The sequence below is a fragment of the Fusarium sambucinum genome, chromosome I (genome assembly GCF_050947815.1).
Source record: "Fusarium sambucinum isolate potato_lamoka chromosome I, whole genome shotgun sequence".
NCBI lineage: Eukaryota > Fungi > Ascomycota > Sordariomycetes > Hypocreales > Nectriaceae > Fusarium > Fusarium sambucinum.
This window is the reverse complement of record NC_139294.1, coordinates 7,810,787-7,837,909: the sequence shown is the minus strand read 5'-3', so window position 1 is coordinate 7,837,909 and position 27,123 is coordinate 7,810,787. Positions and strand designations below refer to the sequence as shown.

The following is a 27,123-nucleotide window of genomic DNA, read 5'->3' as shown; positions in this document are numbered from 1 at the left end:
GAGTTTAACTAAATACCAGCTTGATCCACCGCTAGATATCATACCTGTAACCCAATCTTGACTCTTTTGGGATACATCGACCGCTAACTCCAAAATGCCCGGTGTTCCATCTTACAAAGGCTGCGATGCCTGCCGGAAGCAGAAGAAAAAGGTAAAATCATCAGAAAGTCGACCGGGACTGACGTGTTAACGACGGGAATAGTGCGACAAAGTTCAACCGAGATGCGCCAGATGTAAAAGACTGGATATACCTTGCGTCAACGTGGGGAAACAGCGCTACAAGTTCAAGATCCAAACCCTACAGCGCGGATCGTCAACGAGCTCGACGCCTCAAATTGTCGACACTGATGGAGAAACTTCGAGTTCATCTACTTCACAGAAGTCGGTATCGCCGTTTCTATTTCAACAAGCTCTAGTCAAAGTGCCGAGTAATAAAACAACTATCGTCACGCATACGTTAGTATCAAGACTCGAGATTACAGACTTGCGATACGACATCACCTGTTATGGAGACTTTCTGCGGCATATCCCAGCGAGAATGGGGAGGAATGAAGCCCTTGACGCATCTGCCGATGCCTTGGCCACCACGTTTTCGACACTTCATATGCCGCAAGGATATCAGACGATTGACGCACTGACCAAGTATGGTCGCGCCATCAATGCTTTGAGGTTGTGTCTGGATAACCCCGTAAAAGCCAGGATGCCCGAGACGATGTGTGCTGTGTATCTCATCATGATCTGCCAGGTTAGTTATATGCGAAGAATTCCCGATCAACACTAACATTTTGCAGGGTTGGCTAGGAAGAGACGACGATCCATCCACAAGCCATGGCCAGGGTCTAGCATATCTTCTCAAAGCAGCAGCACGTGAGAATTGGAAAGCTGGTTTCGAAACGGACATGGTTCTCACATTCTGTGTCCCAGTGGTATGAAGGCTCCATCTCCCCTTCCCTGAATCTCAACTAACAACTTCCAAGATCATAGAAAGTATCTCAAACCCCAAAGTCAAATTAGAAAAGTGGTTCTGGGACATGCTCGACAACTTCAAAAAGAACAACCCCCCATCCACGGCCGAAACCAGACAAGCAAAACAAGACGGACAAGAAGCTGGAGGTATTCCGAGTCTTTCGATAAGAAACTTGGGAAGACTACCGGACTTTATCAATGATCCTGAGACGCATCGTATGGAGATTATATGTGCGTATCATAGATTGTGTCGAGACCTGCGGAAAGTAGCAGAGATTGTCAAAGCTGTGACATGGGAGCCGGGATACTCCCCTACGCCCATGCAACTTCGACTATCACGTTCGTACAACTCTGCATACTCTGTCATGCTCACAGTTCTCGTGATAATGAACTGTCTCATGCAAGCTTTTGATCCATACAACCTCGCCCTTGTGGGTGAAGCAGCACTATGTTCTTCTGAGGTGGTATCTATGGCACGGAATATCAGCCAGTACCGACCACTTGGGGCAAGTCATGTTCCGCTGGCGCTCGCTATCGCGTGGGCTGCTACTGAAGAAGAGGGTCTGAAGACGCAGCTGTATGACTTGCTGGGAGAGTATCAACAGGACTGGATGGTAACACGGTGGGATAAGGTTGGGTTTTGGTGGATGGACAAGTTTGCTGAATTGAGAGAGAGATTGGCGCCTAGGGTTGTGTCTCCTGATGACGAGGAAATATTGATCCTTGAAGGTGCGGGTGTGAATTTGAGTCACCGACCTAAGCAGCCTACTGAGGAGTGTTGTGTTATGTAAAGGATTCGGTGTCTGCGTGGGAATAATGGAATGATGAGAGATGAATGATTCGGAGATCTCAAGACCTTGAGCCTAGTACATGATGCTGAGAGACTAGCCTTTGCCCAGGTTAGGATTCGTTTGTATGGTTATGGGGATACGGCTTAGTGATGCGAGAAAGATACCCCGAAGTAACAAACAGAGGAATCAGAACGAGTAAAAGAAAATAAGAAGTCCCACAAGACCATGGGGGGTTGTAAATATAGGTCGAAACGGCCGAAAAAGCCGTGACATGGGGTTGTAGATGAGAAGCATAAAGACTGAAATAGGCACTCGTATCCAGACTCGCTCATCTTGGGTAAGGGGTATCTCTTCTAGTCTTCCTGACATCTGTCGTACTTCATTGTAGAAGCCTGCCTCCTCGGTAGCTATGTTGAAGTGTAGTTAGCTTGATCAGCTCTTATTGTATCTCGAGTTAACGATAAACCTTACTAATATCGTTTTGAGGCCAACGGGAGGTACGCACAGGTACCGTAGTGCTTCCCTTTGTTCTGAACATGGCTCACAGAAGATATTGTCCAAGGAACTGTCTCTCGATATTTCGAAAGGATGTAACAAGATGAATGACGCTGCAAACGGGGGACGCGGGTTTTCAGCCCCCAAGGTCAGTCAGCCTCGACATGGGTTTGCATCGGCCCGTAACATGTTCCGGTCAGCGAGGCAGATTAATGTGATATATCGAGTATCACAGCCCCAGCCTCACTTTCAACACGAACAAATTTACTAAATTTCTACCTAGGCAATGGCTGAACTGGCTGCGATCGCTCTCGTTGGAAACATACTTCAATTCGTCGAGGTGGGGATCAAATTAACCAGAACCGCACAAAGAGCCTACAAGTCCGCTTCAGGCCTTATCCAAGAAGACGAAGAGTTTCTTGCCAATACAAAACGACTACAGACGCTGGTCGGTCTCATTGATCAGAGTCAATCGAATCCTGAAAATGCTAGACAGGCTAGCATCGATGAGAATTTGCTCCAAACAGCCAAGGCCTGTGACGAATATGCCTCACAAATTGAAACTCTTCTGGGTTTCCTACGTCGAAGACCTGGAGAGCTAAGAGCCTTGGAAGCTATACGTACTATGATGCTTCGGCGGCTCAGAAACACGGAGATCCAAACTCTGGAAGGAAGGTTGATCAATATGCAAAAGACACTGTTGCTTGCCTTGACAACTTCGTCGCAGTCGGTGCCTAGATAAAAACAAGAGGCATACGGTACTACTGCTAACTTCATTTACAGTTCTCGACAATCATCAGCTCTAGTTGTGATACATGAGTTGAAGCATCAAAATGCTGTGTTAGAAGCCAACACAACAACAAAACTGGAATCCATCGAATCCCTCATTCGGGGTATCGACTTGAAGAAAGAAGGCGCAAGTAACGCTGTTAAGATGGTCATTTCACATCTCGACAATCTTGTAGTTGAAGCAAAACGCGTCAAGAAGCATCACGACTTTCTCAAAAGTCTTCGATTCAGGGAGATTAAGCAACGACACAGCGCCATTCAGGACCATCATAAAGCTACATTCAATTGGGTCTTCGCCAAGGGAGAAACTGGGTTTCGGGAGTGGCTTCTTTTGGGTCAAGGGAAAGGCTGGAAGTGGAAAGTCGACATTGATGAAGTTCATCGCCACTCACGACGATACACATTCGCTTCTTCGGACCTGGGGAGGTGAGAGCAGGGTTATTACGGCAAGCCATTTCTTCTGGAACGCGGGTCTGTCCATGCAAAAGTCACTCACCGGATTATTCCAAACGATATTGTATCAAGTTCTCAGAGAATGTCCCGAGATCATTGACATCATTGACACTCCCCATCAAGATTCTTCCACCGACCATAACCTTTACGACGGTTGGGACGACAAGTCTCTTTTCAGAGCTTTTGAACAACTTTCGTCTCAGGAATCGCTGCCACTTCGCTTTTGCTTCTTTATTGATGGCCTCGATGAGTACACTGCTGGAGCGCATCGTTATACCGGGACATTTGAGGAGCTTCTCAGTCCATTGAGGGTTCTGGCTTCGTCTCCCTCAATAAAGATTTGTGTCTCTAGTCGGCCTTGGGATGCTTTCGACAGAGAGTTCAGCCATGTCAAGTGGAAGTTACAGCTCGAGGATTTGACCAGGGAAGACATACGACGCTACGTGAAGGAGGAACTAGGCGTCGATCCAAAGTTTCAGAAGCTCTCCGAGATGGACCCGAGGTGCTCGGAGATAAAAGACACTATTGTCCAACGCGCACAAGGTGTGTTCCTATGGGTTTATCTTGTGGTGAACTCCCTCAAGAGAGGGTTGATGAAGGACGATAACTATGCGGATCTGCAAAGTCGACTAAATGAGCTTCCTGATGACTTGCAGAGATATTTCGAGCACATGTTGCAGACTATAGAAACCATCTATTGGGACAGCACTACTAGGATCTTCAGAGTCGTCATCGCTGCGGAACAAGCATTACCTTTGCTTGCATTTGAACTTTTGGACCGCGAGATGGACGACCCTGATTATGCTTTGACAATGCAAGCAAGCACATTAACGGATATTGAAAGCGAGACTATCTGCAAACGGTCAAACACAAGACTCAACGCTCGTTGTGGTGATTTACTTTACGTCACTGTGAATCCAACAGAGACTGGGCTATTCAAGTGTCAGGTTGACTTTTTGCACAGAACTGTGAGGGATTTCTTCCTCGACACAAGTGTTATAGACGATATGATTCAAAAGCGCCCTACGGAGACGTTTGATCCTCACTTATCACTTTGCAGGATTATGCTTGGTCTCAACAAGGTCCTCACTCCCGACGAGAACTCATCTCAGGTTTATAATCAACTCTACATTGTCGCCGATGGTTTGATGCATTATGCACGACACATCGAAGATACGTTTAAAAGACTGGAAGCAGATGGAAAACCTGAGATTCATAAAGCAAGTCTCGAGCAGGTGTTTAAGATCCTTGATGAGCTAGACCGCACTAACTGCGAAGGTTTAAGCCGTCCCGGAATTCACTGGACAAACATGAAGGACGCTCCACCAGGCACGTTTCGAGAGGGGCACAACAAAACTTTTTTGGCTGCGACGATACAAGCTCGGTTGACTTTATACACCGCAAGCTATTTACAAAAGAATCCTTCTGAAATTCATCAAAAGGGTGGTCGTCCGTTGCTGGACTACGCCCTTCGACCAAAGATGGTAACACCTCTCCAAATTATTCACCTAGAACAAGGCCCTGTGTTACCTATCGTTGAACTTCTCCTGGACCTGGGCGTTGATCCAAACGCGGGTATTTACATATACGAGGACAGGACACCGTGGGAGTTATTTCTGGAAATGTGTTACCAGCATGCTCGCCAAGATAAGAACAGTTCAGAGTATTTGATCGATGATATTGGGAGTGCTGTAGAGCTCATGGTACAACGGGGGGCGCGAGTACACGGGACATTTCGAGTTTCAAGTAGACGATTTCTGAGTCTGTCGGATATTCTTGACGGAATTCGGTTGCCGCAGCATTGTAGGAGTAGGGTTGATGAGGCAGTTGAGAGAAGAGGGCCAGAGAGGACTTTTCTATCACGCATGTTTGGATGGAATTAATTGATGCGTCAGAAGTCTTTGTAGTATACTCGCACAACTCGCTGGTAATGATAGAGGTCTGTCTAAGTTATCGCTACTTCAAGTCAAGCAAGACTCTGTCAATGAAGCTCTAGGCTCACGAATTTATGAAATTGATATCACGCTCTGCTGACCCACCGCAGCTCTAGAATAGATTCAGAAAGGTGACGATCTCATGACTTCAAATAATGCTAAACCTCAAGATATCATTCAATCCATACCTAAACTCCACCATCAAGATATATCGTAGTGTACAAAAAGTAAAGCCTACCCACACAAGCACCTAAGCAGATGGTCCACCAACATAAATCGTCAAAGTCTCTGGCTCTCCTGAAACAACACCTGAAGCATTTTCATTTCCATCGGGGTTCACATCATCGTATGGGAAGGCATATCCCTTGCCATCAACCTCGTAAGAATGCACTATTCGACTGTAATGGCTTGTTGGGTCACTCTTGTAGTATTCCTCCTGCCCCAGTTTGGGTTGCATATCACCACCGTCGGAAAGAATTGTAGACCGGACAAAGGCGGCGCAGAGACGAGGAACGACGGCTGCATGAACACCGTTATCGCCTTCTTGCACTGTAAACGGTCCGCTGTTGCAGCCCCAGATGTCCTTCGTGTTGGGCTTGGTGTATCCACGGTTGTCACCGTCGCAGGTCAGTTCCTCACCTGTGACTCGGCACTTTACTTCGCCAGCTTCAGATTGCGTGTTAATGGTGAGGTCTTGGTTGGTGTACTTTGCCCAGACATCGTTGACGTATGTATCCCAGTAATCCCCAAATGTGATGGGTTCAAGATCATACTGGTTTCCAGGAGACAACACTCGAACTGGTTTGCCCTCAGCGTTGGCGATACACATAAACGTCCATGCTCTTCCGTCGGCGTCTTTTTGCTTGACGAGATCGTCACAGATCTTGCTAACAGCACCAGATTCGAGGCCGGCACATGATTGCTCGCTTCCGTCCTTAAGAGCAAGGCCCATACCAAGGGGAATTCCAACAAAGTCGACATAACTAATGTTGGCATAGAGAACGCCATTTGTGTATGTAAGCTCGACGAAACCCCAGTCCACGCCTGCACTGGGATCTTGAAGGTTTGTAACAGATGGCTGAACGAGACCATCACCACTTCCAATATCTACCACAAAGAAATGAAGATCATCATTGGCGAAGTAAACGCGACCGGAGCTCATTGATATAGGAATCGTAAAGTCCAGAGTCTGACCCTGTGGTGGAAGAGGAATGGCAATGTTATCCTTGATCTCAACAGGTTCTTTCGCCCCGCCTGATTTAGGATATACAAGACTTCCATCAGCTCCAATGAAAACGACAGTGCCATCAGAGTCCAGCCCTGAAATGTAGGCTCTCACATTTCCACCACTGAAGTTATTCACGAGCTTCAGCGGCAACGAAGCAGGTTCAGCCCGGCGAGTGAGAACGTGAGTTTTGTTGTTTGAGTACGTGCCATTGAGTAAATTGTCGTCTGATACTTGGATCTTTCCGGGGTTTACTCTGAGGAATCCTTCGGGTGTTGTATCATGTCGACGAAAGAGTGACGAAGACTGCAAAGGAGCGGCTAGAGCTGTGCCGATAAGGCCAGCTAAGAAAAGGAATGAACGCATTCTATCAAAGAATGACTTTTAAAAAATGGTCAAAAGAATGAATGAAGAGAAACTAAACTGAGCTTTACAGAATGGAATAGCATTGTGGTTGACTTCGGAGCTATATAGCTAGAATTCACAATCAACAAGTGTTTCACGAAACAAAGGATTCGCAGGGACAATCTGATGTTCACCAGGGATGAAGCAAACTGTAATGGAGGAATTATGGTGAAGATGCATGAAATAAACAGGGAGTATCGAAAATGTTTTACATATATTTGAGGGAAGAGGCTCAGAATGTGTGTTATGTGAGTTGATTCGTCGGTTGGTGGAGGAGCTAGGATGGGTTTGAAACAAGGGTCCTAAGAAAGCTCAAACACTTTTGTTTTGGAGGATCAAGAGTCCATGCTCCTTTCATCTCGTCCTAGAGCCAGTCAATGAACCGAGTCCCCGGTTTGTTTTCTCCGAGGGGATGGGTTGTTCCAATGAATCTTTATTGAAAGTTGAGCATTAATACATGTTTGATATAGGGCTGGCGGCGGTTAGGTGCCCAATAAACGACACCTTAACCAAGAAGTGACATGCGATTACATACTTCAATTGTTTCGCAACGGTTAGTTCTATACACTGGCCAATCTGTTCAAAGGATGAATATAATAATCCTTCGAGTTGGTTGTAGGATCGGACCTGAATTGTGTTGCGTTTCAGACTGTCATCCGCTAAACGCACGTATTTATGCGTTGATGATCCCACGACACGGATTGGCCTGTGCTTGAGATCCTACCATCACTTAATAAGATAAGCATCAGTCAACAAAGTAACAAAAGTCGAATTAACCCGGACCTAACATTGCTTTTGCTAACAAACCTAAACTAAACTTCAAATCCAAGATATTACAACTTGCTCTGTTTGATTAGGTGAGCATTAACAGGCGAGATAGCCTTGCCCGTCTTGTGAAAAGAAAGGATGTTCTCCATACCCAGCTTCTCGAATCCAACATGTGAATCCAAAGATGCACCGGCATTATGCGACAGTAGCTCCACATTCTTCATCTTGATCAGCTCAGGGCTGATGACGGGCTCGTGCTCAAAAACATCGAGTCCCGCACCTGAAAGATGTCCACTTTGAAGAGCTTCTACAAGATCTGTCTCGTTGATGAGTTTTCCACGTGCGATGTTGACCAGCTTGGCGCCCTTCTTCATCTTTGCCAGACCCTCCTTATTGAGTAAAGCTTCACCTGCAAAAGGTGTCGCGACAAGAACGCAGTCTGCTTCCGCGAGCAGGGTGTCTGCAGATTTGTGATAGACGGCTCCAACAGCCTCTTCGACGTTTTTGGGCATTTGGACCACGTCGTTGTAGAGGATCTTCATGTCAAGGGCTTTGTAGGCCTTTTCTGCGATACGTTGACCGATTCGGCCGAAGCCGATGATACCAAGACTGAAGCCGCGAGGGTTGCGGGATACAGGTGCGAGATTGCGTTGGGCATCTAGGAATTGCTCGCTTGAGCCAGAGCGAGCGGCAATGCTGGACCAGCTTAGTTGGCGGAAAACGGAAATGATGAGCCAGATTGCGGCGTCGGCGACAGATTCTGTACAAGCAGCTGCGGCATTGCAATATGTGATACCTATGTATGTCAGTATTTACTCGAGAATATCTCGGTGAATAAACATACCTCTCTTGGCAAGGGTAGCAGTGTCAACCCAGTCAAAGCCTGCACCAGCACTAGCATAGATCTTGCAAGAGGTGGGCAGTAGAGAGATCAATTCCTCATCCCAATTGCCCATCTCACCGCCGGTGTTCCAGAATGGCCTGTAAATGGCGTAAAAGTCGCCAAATTTTTTGTTCTTGAGCGCTTGGATGAATTCAGCACGAGGCATGCTGTGCGACCGCTTAATGTCGAAGTGAGATGTGAAGGTGGTGTACAGATCGTGGTTCCATTTTATATCGTCACCGAGCTGGAGGACAATTGGTTTGGCCATTTTGACTGTTGACTGAATTGAGATTGAGAGTGGTATGACAAAGTAAAGTGATTAGAATGATATTAACAGGCTGTTCAAGAGAGTCAAAGATTTATGATATGAGATAAATCAGCAGATAAAACTCCAATAAGGTTCTATTATATAGACTCGGGCCTTCGGCCGATGGAATCTGTTGAGAGAATGCCGTGTCTGAATAGCCTAATTTTGAGCGACTGTCTGCTGTGGCGACTGCTTTCCAGGGCATTTCTGGTTGGAAGAGACCCATAGAAATGAGCTCTAGACGATGTGGTATTGGCCGGAAGGCTTCCCCGATGCCAATATCGGGCTTCTCGCCGAGTGGGAGACTGATTCAATAGTCTGGGGTAATGGAGAACAACGAAGGGAGGATTTATCATCTCTTCTGTCGCTCATCATTCTTAGAGTCTTAAAATGGCATGTGGGAGATCTAGCCTTCCATTATGTCTTACTCCTTGCTTGATGGGCCTAGGTATTTCTCGTGTAGCTGCTACAGCACAAGCATTCCAATCTCAATTGGTGATATCTAGGCTACTTTATCACAAAATCGAACAAAGATGATTGTCCCGCTCCAACCCACATCCCCTTCAATCCTTCTTCTGAATCCTAGGGAAACTCAACCAAACACCAGCAACAACAGTGATCAATGCAAGGATAATAGGCTGCAAAACACCAACACCCTTAGAGTTCGCAATGGCTCCGATGGCAAATGGAAAGATGGTTCCGCCCGTACCACCGATAGCCATGGCAAATCCAATAGCAGATACATGGATCTTTGCTGGTAGAAGTTTAGCAGTCACCATGACCGCCCCCGGGAACATGGGTCCCAAAAAGAAGCCCAGAAAGGCGACAGCAACGGCTGAGACTATGAATCGAGGAACCAACCAGAAGAGAAGTTGCAGACCGATGCAGATGACGAGATAAATAGATAGACAGAGCCTCTCGCCGAAGCGTTCCGTCACGAAGCCTAAACATGCACGTCCAAGAGCCATGCCTGCCCAGAATCCTGTGCCAGATGCACCAGATGCGTATGCCGAGGCTTTTCGTACGCGTAGCATAAATGTAACGACCCATCCACCAAGACCGACTGCAGATCATTAGTATTGCTCTGAATACCAGGACAAGATGATCAACTGCTTACCTTCGACTCCCATGTAGGCAAAGAAGAACAACGAGCAAAGCCATGTGACTTTGGACTTGAGGGCCTCTCTTGTTCCAGCGCCACTACCTTCTGATTCATTGACGTGTTCGAGCTGATAAACAGCACCGGTCTTTTGCCAGAACGAAACGGTGAGACCAACCCATTCCACCACAGTAATTCCAATCTGCCAAATATCAGTTCAGTACTTGCCTTAGTTTAAAAGGTACTCACCATTACATAATAAAATGTATACCAAGGAAGATCATAAGAAACAACCATTGATGTGGCAATGAGCGGTGAGAACAGCGCCCCGAGGGAATACGACGCGTGCAAGAAGCCCTGCACGGTATTGGCCTTGTCCATGGCGCCGACCCAAGCACAAAAGCACGCATCCGTGAGACCGTTTCCGAAGCCGCTGAAGATGTTACAGACAACAAGAACGGGGTACGGAGGGTGCAGAGCCAGCGCGACAAAGGTGATGAGATGACATATGGGTGCCATGATGGCGACACCGCGCTGGCCGAAGCGCATATGGATTCTTGCATTGGTGAAAGCGGCGACTGAGTAGCCGGCGAAGGGAGTGAGGAAAATGAGCGAGATGATTGTGTAGCTTAAATCGTAATATGTTTCGAGCTATTGTCATGTTAGATGGTGTTAGATGGTATTATTGTACTCGCAAGTTGACATACATATGGGATCAAAGCCTAAGATAATCAGCACAGTCCAATTAAGGGGTTTTGGTGACACGTACACCAATGGCTGCATCATTCATGCCAGCGATGATAAATGACATGAAAGCAAATCCGAGCTTGGGCATGTTCCCTTTTGGATAGTTCCACCTTTGCGCCTGTGTCTGCGCATATGGAGGAGGTACATCATCAGGCGGTAAAGAAGGCTGCTCTTCAATGGTGTCTTTCCCACGTTGATGTAGAGTCGTGAGCTCAATCGGCTCTTGGGTTTGTGTGATGGTTGTCGACATGATTGATGAATGACATGCAGTGTAAACAAAACGATGGAAGAAAAGAAATCAAGCTTTTCGCGCCCTTCTTGGCGATATTTATCAGTCGTCAGGCAAGGATCTGCGGGTGGAACGGATAAATAATGTGGTTGCGCCTTGTAGACCTGTAAATGGAAATTGTTCCAGCGAGGAGAGTCATGGTGATAACGCGGGGTTTTGGTGGATGCGATGCTTATTCCAGCACGCTATACTTGTTGGGGCAATTGTCGGGAGGAATTCCCAGCTTCGTTGTAACGGCCCGTCGGATACGCATTCCGTAAACAAATTCCGCTCATGTTCCGCTTCTAATACAATTGAAAAGGCCTTGAATGGTCGTTTTGGCAGCATAAATGCTTATGTTACCTTTAGGAAGGGTTTATGCTAGTTACCTGCCTGCCTAGTCTAAAATCATAAATGACATAAACGTAACTTCCCTAAGCCCAAGGCAAGTGGGTGTGGTGTGGTAGGTGAGCCTGTGGCTCTTGCTGTGAGATTTTTAGGTGCAGTTTTTGGCAGGCGTACCTTCCTGACTTTTACCTTTATGTCTCCTCCCCCTTCTCTCTTTTCCCACATCCAATCTTTCTTTTCTCATCATCATCATCATCATCATCATCAATAAACTCTTCTTCCTCTTCCTCTTCCTCTACCTCTTCCGCATCCATCAAGTTCGTCTGCATCATCATCATCAGCTTTTACATCAGCTACAACAAATGCTCCTCTTCTTCATCACATCAGTCTCTGCATCAGCTACATCAAATGCTCCTCCATTCTCTCCTTCATTCGTATCAAAAGATGAACATCACCAACGACGTCCAAACATACTCTCTACCATGAATCACATCTATTCAACCTCAACCAAAGCCCAAGACTGGTGAGGTGGTCAACAGAGTCATCTGCACTTGAAAGCTACGTGACAAACTACTTAAGATGGCTCAAAAATCCCTGCAAACAGATCTGGCTGATGATTCTCTACTCTCTCTTAGGAGGTGCTTTCAAAACTTTCATGTCAAAGTACAAACAAGCTGAAGATGCCGAGAACGAGCGAGAACTACTGGCCACGCGAAACGCACTTCTTGAAACAACACACACAGTGAGCAGAAGCAATCCAAAGACGAGAGAGCAAAGAGGACCCCACACAACATGGAATTTTTAGTCTAGTCTGGCGACTGGCTATCAATACTCCTTCCCAGTTGTGTCAACACTCCCAATTGTCAAAACCCCTTTCTTCTGGGACGTGGTCATCAAAGTCGTTGATGCGTACTGGGCTTTATTGTCAGTCGCCTCGAACGTGCATACAAACCTCAAGCATGATGAATTTGCACTTTTGCAGGCTCACTATATCCATGACAACCAAAACCACAGCCGAATGGCATGATGTTGAGAATTGATAAAGAAGAGGAGAGACATACATACTCAATCAGAGAGAGAGCCTGAGAGCCTGAGAGTCACAGCCAGAGCCAGAGAGCCAGAGAGCCAGAGAGCCAGAGAGCCAGAGAGCCAGAGAGCCAGAGAGCCAGAGAGCCAGAGAGCCAGAGAGCCAGAGAGCCAGAGAGCCAGAGAGCCAGAGAGCCAGAGAGCCAGAGAGCCAGAGAGCCAGAGAGCCAGAGAGCCAGAGAGAGAGAGTCCAGTTGCTGTTGTGCCTCGTGTCAACTCTACTGAGTCCGTTCCAGCTGTTGTTGTGCCTCGTGTCAACTCTGCTGAGTTCATTCCAGATTTATCTGAGCGTTCTATCTGCCAGTGTTGCTAGGTGCAATCCAGCTTCAACCGAGCAAAGAGCCAGTATTTCTGAGTCTTATTATGGGTGCCTTCATTGGTGGTGGTGAAGGAAGGGCGGCGAAGTCGGACTCCCACAACCTCCACGCGGTGTCGCCCGGGGACCTGGTCCAATGTACTTCAGGCAATGTGGGAGACGCAACATTCTTGTATTTTAGTACCTTTTCCATCCTTGGAATTAAGAATAGAAGCAATTATATAGATGAGATTGATGAATGGCCACTCCTATTGCAGTGATGTATGAGAAGGGCGAGTTTGTGAGGATCTTTATCAATAAATACCATGAGGCATGAAGCAAATAGAGCCACTCCTGGCCTTTGAAGGCCTGAAGAAGCATGTCGGGTGGCAGGCGGCTTTCTTTCGTGCCTCAAGGGCCGATCCCAAGAGCTTCTCCAGATACGTTACGGCATAAGAGGTTTCTGCTTCCCTTGTCCGAACCGACTAAAATACATAGTACATCATATAATTCCTTGCGCGCCTTAGCGACTACTAAATTTAATCGTGCCATTTCCCAATTAGGTACTATTTTGCGCCTGTAGGCTACAACAGCTTTTTCTCAGAAGTGGTGATATCGCTAGAGTAGCAGTCCACCAGAAAACTGAGACACAGCTATCATCACCAGTGCAAGATTGGTTCTTTTACGTACCAGGGTATGCAACGTAAATCAAGGAAGGGATCGTGGCCCAAACAGCTAACCGACAAAGGAAAAGCGTCAGTGAAACATGACAGGTCGTTTGGGTGGAAATTGGCAGCTCGTAGTAAAGTCTGCCAGCCCCAGGACGGTGGCTGTCTACATTTTCCGTGTGTGCATCCGTATTTCCACAATGGTGTAGACGATGATCTGGTATGTGAAAGGCCCTTCTGGACTTTGGGGGCTTTCTTGTCTATGTGTCATCCTTTGATCTAGAATTTTGGCGGTTTCGGCCTGACAGCGTTGTGCCGATTGCTGGTTTTTTCGATCGTCATCTTAATTGCTGTGAAATCTTGGGAACGGCGAGTCACGGCTGGTAAGATTCTTTTGTGATAGGCTAGTGCTCATACTACGGGCTTATCGTGCTGAAGTCCGGGCTACCCAGCTGAGACAGGCTTGACTGTCAGCGCAACCATGGAATAAGCAATTGAAAACATGGAGTTAATGACCGTGGCGCAACCTGGCATGCTTCATCTCAGCCCTGCAACGCCTCGACTTTCGAGGGTCCAAGTCACAATCGGATATATGCTTCCGCTGTTGTATCTCCTTGAAAAGAACGCCATTTTCCCACACAAGCAAAACAGGTTCCAATTCCGCTCCCTGGCCTCTTGTTATCACAATATCTAGTCACAGGTCCCACCTATCACATACCCGGAAACAGCACCGGAGTTGACAAGCTACTGTGCGGTTCCTACACTAGCATCCCCGTCCCTGGGATGGCAGGGCGGGTGGACGGGGATAAGAAGCATCCGAGATTAAGACACTAGATAAATTGTTGTGATTCCAATTAAGTGCACTATCCAGATCTCGTGTTGAGGGCTACGTCCGCAAACAGCTACCAAATCGGCTGATCCATCCTCGGGCGTGTACGCCTGTCGATCTAATTCCCGTGTCGCAGAATAGAGTTTACTAGGTTGCCCTACAAGGATAGTTTCAATTTTTGGCGTCGATTAGAGGAAGTTGATCCTTGACCGATGATACGAACCTGGATTCAGGTGTTGTTCTTTTTTTGCTGTACCTGTCTTGGCCGCCAGAACAGAATATGATCTATCTTCTAGTGCGACTGATCTTTAACAAAGATATGTTTTATTACGGGTCTTGCTTTTAGATTGACCGAGAACAAATAACTCAATTCACAATCACATACTGAAACCACACTGTGAGTTTCCGTCTTCAGGCCTCTCTCGACTGACTCAAACGGATGGTGTCGACGATTTCAGTGGCGCCCTGTTGGCAGCACACTAAGGTTCGTCAGCCGTGTCAGTGCACGCACTGGGGTGGTGCAGTATATAATATTAGCTACTCCTACTCGGCTGTCACAAGTCCGATTTCTTTGCTTCAATACAAAATACGCCATGTTAATCTGTGTCAGCTGCTAAACCCATTTTCTGATCGGGAGGCTCGACCTCCAACGATATTACCATCCAAGATGATCTCCAGCAAGGCTGTCATGGTGCGGAACAGCTCGAATTGATTGGAAGTCAACATGCTAATGGGGGTTACAGTCCTTTGAATGGAGTCTTATGAGCATCGCCTATATTCTGGTCGCCGCTCGAGTTTACGTGCGGGTTTGGCTGCGCAATTCGAGGTTATACTCAGCTGATTACCTTCTCTTTGCGGGTTTGGCAGCATGTCAGGGGTTGCTTATCTGTGATATTTTGACATATCGAATGCATGCCATGGACGATTTCACCATTACCAGCGTGGAGCTCAAAAAGGTTTGTCTTCATTGTTGTGTGTCAGTAACTATCTAAATACTCACCAAGTCAACAGATCCGATTCGCGACGAATTATTTCTTCGACTTTGGCATTTATTTTCCCAAATTCAGCATCCTCGCATTTTATTTCAACCTCGTTCCTTTCACGCATCCTGGAATGCGGACTCTTTTGTACGCCTTGACCGGTCTCACGGCATCTTTTTCGCTCGTTACTTTTTTCAGCGACACTTTCTGGTGCGGGCCGGATCCTTCGGTGAATTGGTTGGATACCGACGAAGAGCACTGCCAGGCTTTCATGTCGATGGAGCTCATGAGATTGAACTGGTCTATGAATTTCACCTCTGAAGTGTTGAGTGAGTTTGACTTGAAAATTGATGACATGAGTGACGATGATTGACTTTTTATTCTCTTTTTAGATGTTCTTTATCCATTACCACTATTGAAAGAGCTCAAGGTGAATTCTCGACGGAAAAGGGTTGGGTTGGCCATCATCTTTGGACTTGGATTCATCACTATCTTCGTCAGTATTGGACGCTTCATTCAGACAACCTTTGTCAGTAACGACATCTCTATATGTATGTCGCCACGGTCTATCTTTTCTACAGTACTCCTTCAGGTCTGACACTACTCTAGATATTTGGGCAACGGCCGAGATATGCATCTCAGTCATGGTTGTAGCCAGCACAGCCCTTCGACCCCTTCTCCGAAAAATGTCAAACATCAGCATGCTCAGCAGTCACGAGCGACCACCAAACCACCAATTAGGTCATCTACGCCAACCACAAAACGTCGGAATTGGTACCATAGGATCAGGGACTTATTGGAATAGGAGGAGGAGAAGAGATAGCTTGTCAGGAAGTGAAACGGAAATAAATCCCACGAATGGGATCATTTTGACACAGCAGGTCATGGTGTCAAGGGAGACAATTGTTGCAATACCCGAAGTACGTGAGGAGTTTAAAGTTTAGCATGGACATAGAGTAAAGGTCTCACTGTCGCAGGAAGTCGATAACGCAGAGACTTGTAATACCTCAAGACGAGGATAAAGTTATACCATAATAGCATTCATTCTAGGACTCCAGTCCAAGAGATTTCGTTCGTTTTGTCACAACTTACTGCGTTTCTACCGCAGAGTAACGAGGCTTTCCAGATTCACGATTCCCATCTCGTTCCATCCTAAACCCAGCTAGTTCATAGATGAGAATACCTCTGGCGAAAAGAGCACTCGCCATCAGCCGTATCACGATAATAGCCGAGTCCCTAACACTTATAAACACCAAACTCGAAAGAATCAGAGTACCGTAGAAAGCCTGCAGCGCATCCCCAATGTAGAGAGCAGAAACCAGCACAAGAAACCAGCCAGTGTGCTTATCGTTTGTTTTGACCTCGAGTCTACTCTGCCAAGGAGTAGGTGTAAGCTCAGCCCAGACTTTATATAACAACCAGTCCCGGTTATTATTTTCCTTCCCTACACCTTTACCCTTGACGGAAATCTTCAATCTGGCAGCGAGGTATCCGACTAGGTGTATGGCCACAGCCGCAGCAGTCCATACGGCGGGAAGGAAGTCTTCGGCTGGTGAGAAGGTACACACTGCCAATGTGCTAAGCTCATATGCAAGATAGGCATTATTTGCAACAGCTGCAGAAGCTACAATGTATTCCAGCATAGACACAACAGCGGGTGCCCATACTGATTGCGGTTTGCCAAAGTTGGTACGAAAAGGATCAGTACCCATTGGAGTTATGAAGCCGTCGTATTCTGTTGCTGTGAGAGGTCGCACTCCGGAACTGGACATTGAAAGCAAAGAGGCAAGCACGGGTCGACGATACGCAAGCATAGCGGTGTCGAGATATGATGCACTCATCAACTGGAGAACTGTAGGCGCGAGACCAAGAATAACAGCAGCCGAAGCAAGCTCGGCTTTGCGGAACTCAGGCATTGTATCCAGAATGCAGCCTATTACATGATAGCCTAGCTGTCGAGTTGGGTCGGACCGGTTCTTGTAGTTGTTCAGAGGCTCAGTGCAGTTATTGGTGAGCTGTTCCTTGATGATGTGATCCCAGGCCGGAAAGAAGTTTTCGTACTGGGTAAAGGAGCGCATTGCAGTGGTGGGCGTGATGTAGCAACATAAAATGATTGTAACTACGAGTAGATAGCTCAGAATGCTTGGTGTTCTACTACGTACAGTCATTGTAACTGATCACAATCGTTTGTGGGAAATACATGTCGCGTCATCCGGGAATAGGGAAAGATATGGTCCTTATATTATCACCTCCCCCACTGCGTAACTACGAGGTGGTAAATATGCTGAAACCCTGCCAGGTTGATTGTAGGGATGTGACACGTAGGATGCGACATTTGCACGACAGTAAGCGCTGAGGCTGCGTGAGCTGACAAGATTGAACAATTTACGGCTAGACTGGAAACAATTCAGTAAACTAGCCAATGGAAAGAGCTTCTTATCACAAATTGCTTCATAATGTCTTGCTTATCCTCATTGTGGAACTTACGGAGCCATGACACTCAAATATATCATGGTTAATTGGCTCAAACACGAACAAGCAAACACGGAATTGATAACGCTGGCTTGTAATCGCAACTCCCAAGTTGAGCAGACGAATCAGAGGCCACAACAAGCTCCCATATCTACACAATGTTTCGACGGCCCGAGCCGCAGCTCCTGGTTTGATCACGACTTGTTAGCGTGAGCATAAGGCAGAGGGAGTAGCATGGTGATTGATTAGCGTAGACCACCATTATTTTGTTTCAAATAAGTAAAACTACGTATTCGCATCATTTGGCACTGGATAGAAAGCGAAACTGGGAACGCATACATTATTATTACTGTAAATACATTAATGTTACCACACTTTGCCCGCATTTAGACACTTTCTCAAACGATCAATGACGGCAAACGCAACAAACTCATCCTCAGACACAATTACTCGCAAAATTAACATCGTCTTAGAGTCCCTCTTCGAACTGGCTCGAGCCTGGCAGCTTCATTCCAGGTTGTGGGTCTAGCAGGCGTAGTAGCTGAAGAAATCCTCCGATTCAACCTCGTAGAGCCCTCTGTATCTGGCCAGGTATCAGATCTCTCTATGCCTGAAGGACGAACAGCCATCGAACGGCTTCTGTTCAAGGAAGTAGAAGTGCCCCATGAAGTTCTCGAGGCTTCTGCCAGGGTTAATAAAGGCTGGCCAGTGGAGGCTCTTACACCATGACCACTCGTCCCTCGCCACGAGGGTCGTCTTTGTGGTACCGTGGATGACATATCAAGCAGAGGTGGCGGAGTTACACCCGTCTGAGCGCAGTAGATAGAGTCGGTTCTGGTAGAAGACACGCTTGAAGTCCTTCTAGGTCGATTGGGATATTGAAGATTATCAGATCCGCGATAAGACCTCCTCGAAGGAGTTCTCGACAATCCCGCGCCGACTCCCCAAGTGTCTGATGAAGTTCTTTGGCCACGAGGCACTTGGGCCTACTAGTTCTCGTACTCATCAAGGGCCCCAAGCAAACCCCCGTTGAATGGACTTTCTCTTGGTCGCTGCGTGGCAGCTCGTGATCTTTCTTCCATTTCATGCCTGAGTGTGACATATCTATCTCCCAGAAGACCCGTTGGACTGAATGTCGGTTCCGACATTGACTGGTGTGCCTGTGCCTCCTGTCTCTGATGGTCTGTTGAGGGTGCGAGACTTGGACGGAGAGGACGCTGTGTCTGCTCGAGGGACGAATACAAGTTTGCCATCTTTTGAGCGTTGAATATTCAAACTGTCGGATTGAACAGTTGAGCTTGAGAGGGAACACAGGAACATTTGTAGTTGGATAATATGTTGCTTGACATTGAATTAGTGACTCTGAATATAGTAGAATTGATGGTTTATGGTATGAATATATACTCCATCTTCATTGAATTTGATCATCTTGGTTCCTTTGATACTGACTTCATCGATTCTCAACAACCGATGAGTTGATCCTTCACGGCATGTAGCATTCAACACTGCCTCATTCCAGAATCGAGATAACTATCAACAGATGTTCAGTTTTGTAACACAGCCTCAGCCCAAGTTCCAATTGATAACTAATCCAATAATCCTTTTCAAAGTCCGAATTTCATCTCGCACTCGTGGTTAAGAACGATGGTCGTTTTGGTGATGGTTCGTGTGATAAAGACCGAGTGAGACTGATTGGCCAATAGATAGGCAAACAGTAACGGCAACCCTGGCTCTCTGCAAGGAATTGTCGGTAAATTCTGGCCGAGTCCACCATGAAATGTCAGCACTGCCCCGATCTTGAGCATCACTGCGCCACCACGTTTTATTGGCGAGGAATTTAATGTAATCGTCATAAATTGAATCCATGTCTTTCTGCTTAGGATTCGAGGTGAGTTTTGTTGATATACGAGACTCCAAAGTGCACGTTGGGTAGTATCGTGCATCAGTAACTGGCCATACTCTACTTACACTAACTCAATAACACCAAAATCGCTCATTCTTCCTTGTAGAAAGGCTCAAAATGACTCTCAGTTTTGTCTTGGTGGAGGCTGTGCAACAAAAGAGTATCCATTAGTCTGAATCCTTTGCGCGGGGAAGTAAATAGCTACTATGTTCGTGAAAATTGTGACCGACATCTTGGTCATAGATCGAGGTCACCGAGAACATCGTCCCATTTCTTGAAGTCTAAACTATTCTTATCGCCACTTAGTCTTCTGACTGTCTTTGAATGCTCAGTTTTATCATTAATTCTTTGACCCTACAGGGAGTTTAGGAGTAATTTCAGCATGAAGCTTCATTTAAGACAACGCACATCTTAACTCACATGATTCGAGATATAGCAAAGTCCATAACCGTCTATATGGATGATTCGAAGATGTGGCATCCAGCTGAGGGAGAGGGGGCAGCGGTCAACTGGCAGATGGAGGTTTCGGATCCATCAATCCGTTTGCGAGTCATTTGGGTCGAACTGAGCCTGTGTCATTTGCAATACGCGTTAAGTGACTACAGGGACGAAGTTCCTTATACTTGTAGCGGACAGTAGTCAGCAAGACATAAGGTTAGTTAGGACGTCTAGACTGAAGATGGATGCCTGACATATATTGCTGGTTCTGCCTCACCGGCTTTAGCTTTCTTTCTTTAATAATATTTAATATTTAGGTCTGAACAAGGCTAACACACATGATGCTCCTGTCAAGGGAAGTTGCGTTTGTTGCGGTAGTAACAATTGCTAGAATGTTCATATTCTGTGTCGGCATAGGTAATCATTTCTTACTTCCTTGTCATGTCGATGTGTGATCAATCCGTTACACCATGGTCATAGTTCATATATCCTCTCAAACAACACAGCCACAACTTGTTGTGAGCGATTCTATAGCCCAGTTGATTTCTCAAATTGTTATTTTGTTTTTTATCTCTTAGTTGCGAATGCAGACAGCAACTTGTTAACGTCATAAGGTCGCGGCTTAAACGATAAAAGGTGGAAAGCGAACTGAGGGTCATGTACTTGACTCATTGACTGTTTTTATTTGAAACCAGCTAGTCTCAGACACTACGAAACAGGGCGGTTATCAGCAGATTAATCGAGCATCACGCTGAATGATTTTGTGATGGTATACATTCCTTCATTACCCGTGGCTAAACAACAACATACCATGGGCCTGTAGTTTTCATCGCGATGATGGCAAACTCAATCGGCAGACGTCATGCAGGGTATAAATATATCCGCAAACAGTCATGTCTTATATCCCGTAGCTCGTTCTCGATCCAGGCCAACCAAGCCAGTACCGTTGATCTTTCTTTTCCTCCACGTGTGACCCTGCATTCCTGTCCAAACTCTAATTAACTCCCGAATGCAGGTACACAAAAGGTCCTTTAATTTACGTGCCATGGCAAATTTCGCCAGGAACCCTGGAGTAAATTCTCCGAACTCTTTTTCTTTTCTGTCTTTTCTATTCCCGGCATTCCTTTTTTAAATGTCGCGTTCCCTTAAGCGCCAGCAACTCGCTTCTGCGCTAGGCCTCCCAACTTCTCAGCAGCCGCTCCAAGCGTTCTGGGGTCGGCACCCTTGAGCATGGCCTGTCCGTTGACAGCGACTTGCTTTCCTTCCTTGAAGAACATGAAGGTGGGCATGGCAGTGATACCATACTGGCGTGCGGCGTCCTGGACGTGGTCCACGTTGACCTTGGCAAAGGCCAAAACGTCGGGGACACTGTGCTTAGTGGCGAGTTGCTCGTAGACAGGGGCGATGGCCTTGCATGGAGGACACCAGTCTGCGAAGAAGTCGACCGCGACGTATGTTGTTGACGAGAGGAGCTTTTGAAGCTCTTCGTTTGAGGTAATGTGGTGAACCATTTTGAGTGATGTGTTGGTTCGTATTGATCTGCGGAGGATCGGCAGAGGCTGATTCAATATTATAGATTCGAGCTATCGAGATCTGATTTAGATGTGGCTTTTCTGATGGTGGAAATGAGATTATGCTTGGCTTTTGGTTGTTTATACGTTTTTCTTTTTCTCCGCATGGCGTGGATCTTGACAGAACCTGACAGAGCCGCTTTGAAATGTCGCCTTGTTCACGTGATGTTGCGCAATTGAGGATTTCAAACTCATCAAGGTGAGATTACTAAGCTCAGCCACATTGTCGTGTGCCACAATCATTCAGCCTCACTTTTGTCATGTCAAATCGTGACAAATGGCTTCTTGTAAATAGAATCAATCATGTATTACTTTCGAGATGACAAACGACGCAACATCAATTCATAAGCTATAGTTCATGCTATTGATATGGCATAAGCAAAGTCTTGGCTCACCTGACTAGCTGATATACCATTCTCATATATGCCACAATTCTTCCGTTGCGTCTCATCGCATTCGCAAGTCTAACCCCAACCCCCAGACTACCCTGTAACCGAGTCGTTTCAATCGCCTGATATACAGCACAGTCCAGACCAATCGACTCCAAGCTCTGGCCATCGTGGGATTAGCACCTCCCTCTTAAGGCTGTGCCTCCCGCAGGTGGAGTGGCCATTAACTAAGGTCAAACCGGAAGCTGCCCCGTGAGCTTTTCCTATCGTCTTGGCTACAGACGATACTACAGTACGTAATAATCCACTGAATAAACGCGGCTATACGGGATTAAGATGAACTTACTGGATGGTCCAGTTGTGTATCAGCCCAGACTCTTGGTACGACTCGCTTTCTACCCCAGACGATAAACAAAAGCAATAAAAGTTAATTACTCGAGACGAGACTTCGACTATCTCGGTGGGACAAGTGATAGCTCAGTTTGATTAATGCAAGTGCGTGTGCGTTTGCGGGAAATGGATTCCGTCGTTCATATCTCCAGGGGTCTGAGCTTGGCGGCGTCAAAGAGTGACAACTTTATGTCTCCTGATACTTTGACGACACTAAGTTATCTTTAAGAAGGTGGACTTAATTCCGCTGTTCAACAAGGCTTGCATTAGAATAAAACCAGAAAACGCTTGGATAACAAAGAAGCCAAAGCGACAACAACGGACGGGCGAAGGGATAATCCTCAGCTATGGAATAAAACCGCTCAACTCGGAAGAGAGAGAAAAAAAAAAGTCGAGATTCCTTATTCGGTAAGTGGGGAAGGCTAAACAAAGCCTCGATGGCGTTCTTCGGTTCTTCCTTTTCTTCACCAAAAAGAGACTGGCACCAGATGAAGCGCTACACAAACTATTGATCCTTCAAAGCACTTGCTTAGATAGGCGTACAATGCTGGTGATAGCTAATGACTGCGGCTCGGTCCCCTTCTCACAAAACTGAGACCGAGACAAATATGTCAGACTGTTGACAAGGATCCCCCCAAGACGTGTCAATGTCTTAAAGTGGAGTGATCGTCGAGTCAGAGCCCCTGATATCCACGCGATCGTGGCTTGGCTAGTCAAGCTAGCAAACTCTATTGCAGGACCAGAGCACAGAATTACAGGGGGAGGATCAAGAGCCCAGGGCCTACTCTGCTCATTGTCTACTCTACTCATTGTGGTCAAGAGAATGAGGGCCTCGTATGTCATAAAACGTTCATTATTCTTGTAACTGGAATGTGCCAACGTTTGTCTGCGATGATCGTAAACGCCACTGTCGCAGTCTAGCTCGCCACCCTTGAGATGAGCGGTTGTGAAAGGCTTATAGGCTGCGTTCTTTCAAGGTTCTAGACGTGACGGCCCATGGTGCTGGCCTGACTGGCTCAGCTCTGGCAGGGCCATCCCCTTGTCAGCGGCTGAGGTCGGCCAATTCGGAAGCAGAAGAGCAAGCAGATCGTGCTGGATTCAGGGATGTTGCTTCTTCTAAACGTGGCGACCTGCATGTCCATTCCTTACATCGTGCATTGTCTCGGTCCCACGAGGTGGATGAAGATTACCGGGGGACCTTGAAGCAAATCAGAAGTGATTCGGGCCAATTCTGAAATGATGATAGCCCCTGCACTAACAAAACTAACATAATTGAAACCCCCGATTACCTACTCTGTCTGCAGATACATGCACACATTCCAACGCGGCGGGTGTCATCGGTTATGGTCCCTCATTTATCGCAGCGACAACTGTTGAGTGGCGTATTGGTACAGTAGAGACCCATATCTTGGGTCGAGTCCTAATATCCGCAACCTTGACGTGCTAACTGTAAGCTAACAAACCATCCGACTAACCGAGCCTTTCAACTCGACTTTTCTCTCTAGCTTCTTTCACAAGCTTAGCTTACTGTACCCGAACCCAGATGTTCAAAGACACAATTCGTCTTCCCCGATCGAGGGCCCCTGATTCCAAAACTCCACTCGATTCAAATGCTGTGTGGAGGAAGAAATAAAGTCCTTTCTTCCCCTCCCTTCCCCCCTTAAGCCTTAAGCCTAGCCCACCCCCGCGTTACCTCGTCTTTGCTGGCTTGGTTTCTTAGTCCTGTCTTGGTTCTTCCCTCCCTTATATTTTACCGGGAGCGACACTACCCCAAAAAATCCAAAGTCATGCACCGTTGCATCCTCGACACGTCGAATTGAAACCAACCCCCGTTCGACGACATTACATACATAATACCACGATCGTTTACCGAAATTAATACCGCTGATCGTACCCAAGACGAGCGTTGACACCTCTTTCATCATCAGCCTTGACACTCACTTTACAACAAAAAAAGAAAAGACAAAACACCGCAACCATGACGATGCTAGAAGCTGAGATATGGACCTGGTATGGTCTATCGTGGGTTATTGTTATCGCCAGAATGTAAGAAAAATTACAGAGTTTACTGGGGGCGATTGGACTGACATGTTCGGTAATAGGATATCAAGAAGGATGTTGCTGGGTTCAATCAAGAAGCTGCAAGTTGAGGATTTGTTAATGATACTAGCAATGGTCCGTCTAACTCTTTTATCTTACCACCACACAACTGATCTAACAATGCGCAGGTTACCGATACAATCCTTATGGTTGGCATGTCCATCATTTCACAAACGAGTAGTAACCTCATCGACCCCAACGAAAACGTCATCTTGGATGCAGCAGAAATCGCCAAGCGAGAATATGGTTCCAAATGGGTTTTGGTGGTTGAGCAAATGCAGATCTTGACAATCTGGCTTATGAAGTATTGTCTGTTGCTCATGTACAACCGTCTCACGTTAGTATCCCGTCGCATTGCATCAGGCTTTTGTTCTAACCTAGCTATAGTATGAGTTTGAGCCAGAACTTGGCTGTCAAGTTTGTCGCTGCCTACGTTACTGCTGGTTTTGTCATTATGGAGATTCTATATCTCGGAGTCTGGTGTCGCCCATTCACCCAGTACTGGGCTGTTCCCCCAGACAACAGTATGTCCACCATCAATGCCTTGCGTTTTTACTATGCTAACCTTCACAGCTCAATGTTCCGCTGCGACAAACCATCTCATCACCAATGCCGTCATCAACATCACCTCCGACGTCATGATCATCCTCATTCCCATGCCAATCTTCCTCAAATCCCAGCTCCCATTGAAGCGCAAGGCTGTCCTCATCGGCGTCTTCGCCCTCGGCGCCTTCACAATCCTCTCCGCCATCCTCAACAAATTCTACTCTTTTAACGAACCATTCGGCTCAAACTGGACATTCTGGTACATCCGCGAATCCTCCACTGCCATCATCACCGCCAACCTTCCTTACATCTGGACTCTCCTTCGCCGCATCTTCAAGCTCGGTTCCTTCAGCGGCTCAACTTACGGAAAGAGCACCAACAACCCTTCAAAAGCGTACCGGTCAAACTTCACCAACCACCGTTCTGGTGTGCGCTCGCAGATCCGTGCCGATCACACTTTGCATCAAGTGGATAGCGAGGAGGAGATCAACAACAGCTATGCTTTACCGCTAAAGATCTACGCCAAGCGTGAGGTTCAAATTACCAGTGAAGATGCAGGCCCCGAGGATCGAAGAGGTCCAGTGGGCTGTATCCCTGATGAACTGATGAGCCATAGCAAAGACAGCGTGCGGACAGACGACATGGAAACGTCTTCTGAAAGATCCGCAGCTGGTGTTGTCAAGGTCTATCACGGAGTATAGAATTTCTTTTTAATGTTTTTCTTTATGATCTTGGGTCATGTCACACCTGGATCAGAATACCCAGAGATGTATATTTTCTTTTTAAAATCATATAGATAGAATATCCGTGCCTACAGCACAAACATAGACAAAGACGAATGCGTCACATTTCAAGACACTACTTGGCCTATCATTTCCAATGCGAGAAAAGCGTAATAATTACGCGAGACGTCACCGTTGGGTCTAACTCTTACCCATGGCATTACCTTCGGAACTATTATCTGCATACAGCTAGCGAGCTAGTGGGTAGCAGAAAAGTTGGCCTCCCAAGTCTTAGGGTATAAAAATAAGTAGTCTAAAGACTATAGCCTAAGGAGCATAAAGTGATCTGCTAATTTCGTCTCTTATGCTTCCAGCGGCCAACTTTTCTGGTACCCTGATGGCGAGTAATCTCTACGAGGGATTAAAAATATCCGAGTCAGCTCCGACCTGAAAATGGCCCTGAACCAACACATGCCAACTAGCTCTCAGGGGATAATCATTGGGTAAATATCTCGTCTAGTCCGAATCCTTCGTCCTCTCCTTTCTCAACTAGCTTCATTCCTTCGGGCTACCACATCTCCGCGACAAACCCGCCCTTTCCCGGTTTTGACGTGCTACCAACTGGCCGGACTCTGGCGCTAGGTCATCTCCGCGGCCACCGGCGTGTTACAGCTAGACAGCCGTCTTTCCTTGTGTGGACGTCCCAAGACTTTGGGCTCGATAAGACTAATGTAGCGTCTTGTAGATCCGGTTGAAAGGGGCTCTGACCCGAGTATTGTCTAGCCTGATCCTATTATGAGAATGTTGGTCATCAATAGTGTGTTGTCACTGGAATTAGTCTTATCATCACTGCGTCGCTTCGTGACATTACCATATAAGCCGTCATCTATTACCGCTGTCTTACTATGTGGGCTCCCCAGTTCGGGCAATCCTGGTTCTTTGATCTTTCGTAGTTGAAGATTTATATCAACATTATCGACACCAGCAAAAAACGGTGCTCTTCAGACTGCAACATATAGTTCGAATAAAACTGTCCATCCTATTGAAATCCGAGACATATGGGAACGAGATCCATATTAGCCCAGCTTACTCGGCATAGTTAGCCATTACTCCTACGTTGTTTAGTCGGCGAACTGCTGCAAACCGGGGTTTAGACTATTCCGAGTGACATTATAATTTATATGAAGTCAATCAAGCATGTGAATAAACAATTACTAATTTCAAATTGCGCTATGATATATGCATTCTCCTCCCAC

General features: G+C 46.6%; 9 protein-coding genes across 9 annotated transcripts; 4 read left to right on the top strand and 5 right to left on the bottom strand.

The window, feature by feature from the left end:
- Window positions 1-94: 94 nt before the first annotated feature.
- Window positions 95-1,757, top strand: FSST1_005279 (Zn(II)2Cys6 transcription factor domain-containing protein; the record flags this gene model as incomplete). Its single annotated transcript, XM_083231537.1, has 4 exons — window positions 95-151; window positions 203-745; window positions 792-926; window positions 978-1,757. 4 exons carry the CDS (start codon window positions 95-97, stop codon window positions 1,755-1,757), a joined length of 1,515 nt encoding a protein of 504 aa, XP_083088709.1.
- Window positions 1,758-2,538: 781 nt separating this feature from the next.
- FSST1_005278 (uncharacterized protein) lies at window positions 2,539-5,377 on the top strand (the record flags this gene model as incomplete). The annotated part of the gene is made up of 3 exons (XM_083231536.1): window positions 2,539-2,978; window positions 3,036-3,467; window positions 3,574-5,377. The coding sequence occupies 3 exons, from the start codon at window positions 2,539-2,541 to the stop codon at window positions 5,375-5,377; spliced, it is 2,676 nt and encodes an 891-aa protein (XP_083088708.1).
- Window positions 5,378-5,678: 301 nt separating this feature from the next.
- On the bottom strand, window positions 5,679-7,019 carry FSST1_005277 (glycoside hydrolase family 64 protein; the record flags this gene model as incomplete). Its single annotated transcript, XM_083231535.1, has 1 exon — window positions 5,679-7,019. The coding sequence occupies one exon, from the start codon at window positions 7,017-7,019 to the stop codon at window positions 5,679-5,681; it is 1,341 nt and encodes a 446-aa protein (XP_083088707.1).
- Window positions 7,020-7,891: 872 nt separating this feature from the next.
- On the bottom strand, window positions 7,892-8,977 carry FSST1_005276 (D-isomer specific 2-hydroxyacid dehydrogenase; the record flags this gene model as incomplete). Its single annotated transcript, XM_083231534.1, has 2 exons — window positions 7,892-8,622; window positions 8,671-8,977. 2 exons carry the CDS (start codon window positions 8,975-8,977, stop codon window positions 7,892-7,894), a joined length of 1,038 nt encoding a protein of 345 aa, XP_083088706.1.
- A 602-nt stretch (window positions 8,978-9,579) lies between these two features.
- FSST1_005275 (major facilitator superfamily domain-containing protein) lies at window positions 9,580-11,112 on the bottom strand (the record flags this gene model as incomplete). The annotated part of the gene is made up of 5 exons (XM_083231533.1): window positions 9,580-10,079; window positions 10,134-10,317; window positions 10,365-10,766; window positions 10,823-10,837; window positions 10,885-11,112. The coding sequence occupies 5 exons, from the start codon at window positions 11,110-11,112 to the stop codon at window positions 9,580-9,582; spliced, it is 1,329 nt and encodes a 442-aa protein (XP_083088705.1).
- Window positions 11,113-15,023: 3,911 nt separating this feature from the next.
- Window positions 15,024-16,280, top strand: FSST1_005274 (uncharacterized protein; the record flags this gene model as incomplete). Its single annotated transcript, XM_083231532.1, has 5 exons — window positions 15,024-15,047; window positions 15,100-15,312; window positions 15,368-15,665; window positions 15,729-15,887; window positions 15,946-16,280. 5 exons carry the CDS (start codon window positions 15,024-15,026, stop codon window positions 16,278-16,280), a joined length of 1,029 nt encoding a protein of 342 aa, XP_083088704.1.
- Window positions 16,281-16,424: 144 nt separating this feature from the next.
- FSST1_005273 (uncharacterized protein) lies at window positions 16,425-17,504 on the bottom strand (the record flags this gene model as incomplete). Its single annotated transcript, XM_083231531.1, has 1 exon — window positions 16,425-17,504. One exon carries the CDS (start codon window positions 17,502-17,504, stop codon window positions 16,425-16,427), a length of 1,080 nt encoding a protein of 359 aa, XP_083088703.1.
- A 3,790-nt stretch (window positions 17,505-21,294) lies between these two features.
- On the bottom strand, window positions 21,295-21,660 carry FSST1_005272 (thioredoxin-like protein; the record flags this gene model as incomplete). The annotated part of the gene is made up of 1 exon (XM_083231530.1): window positions 21,295-21,660. The coding sequence occupies one exon, from the start codon at window positions 21,658-21,660 to the stop codon at window positions 21,295-21,297; it is 366 nt and encodes a 121-aa protein (XP_083088702.1).
- A 2,817-nt stretch (window positions 21,661-24,477) lies between these two features.
- FSST1_005271 (uncharacterized protein) lies at window positions 24,478-25,846 on the top strand (the record flags this gene model as incomplete). Its single annotated transcript, XM_083231529.1, has 5 exons — window positions 24,478-24,545; window positions 24,602-24,674; window positions 24,728-24,936; window positions 24,987-25,123; window positions 25,173-25,846. The coding sequence occupies 5 exons, from the start codon at window positions 24,478-24,480 to the stop codon at window positions 25,844-25,846; spliced, it is 1,161 nt and encodes a 386-aa protein (XP_083088701.1).
- Window positions 25,847-27,123: the final 1,277 nt, after the last annotated feature.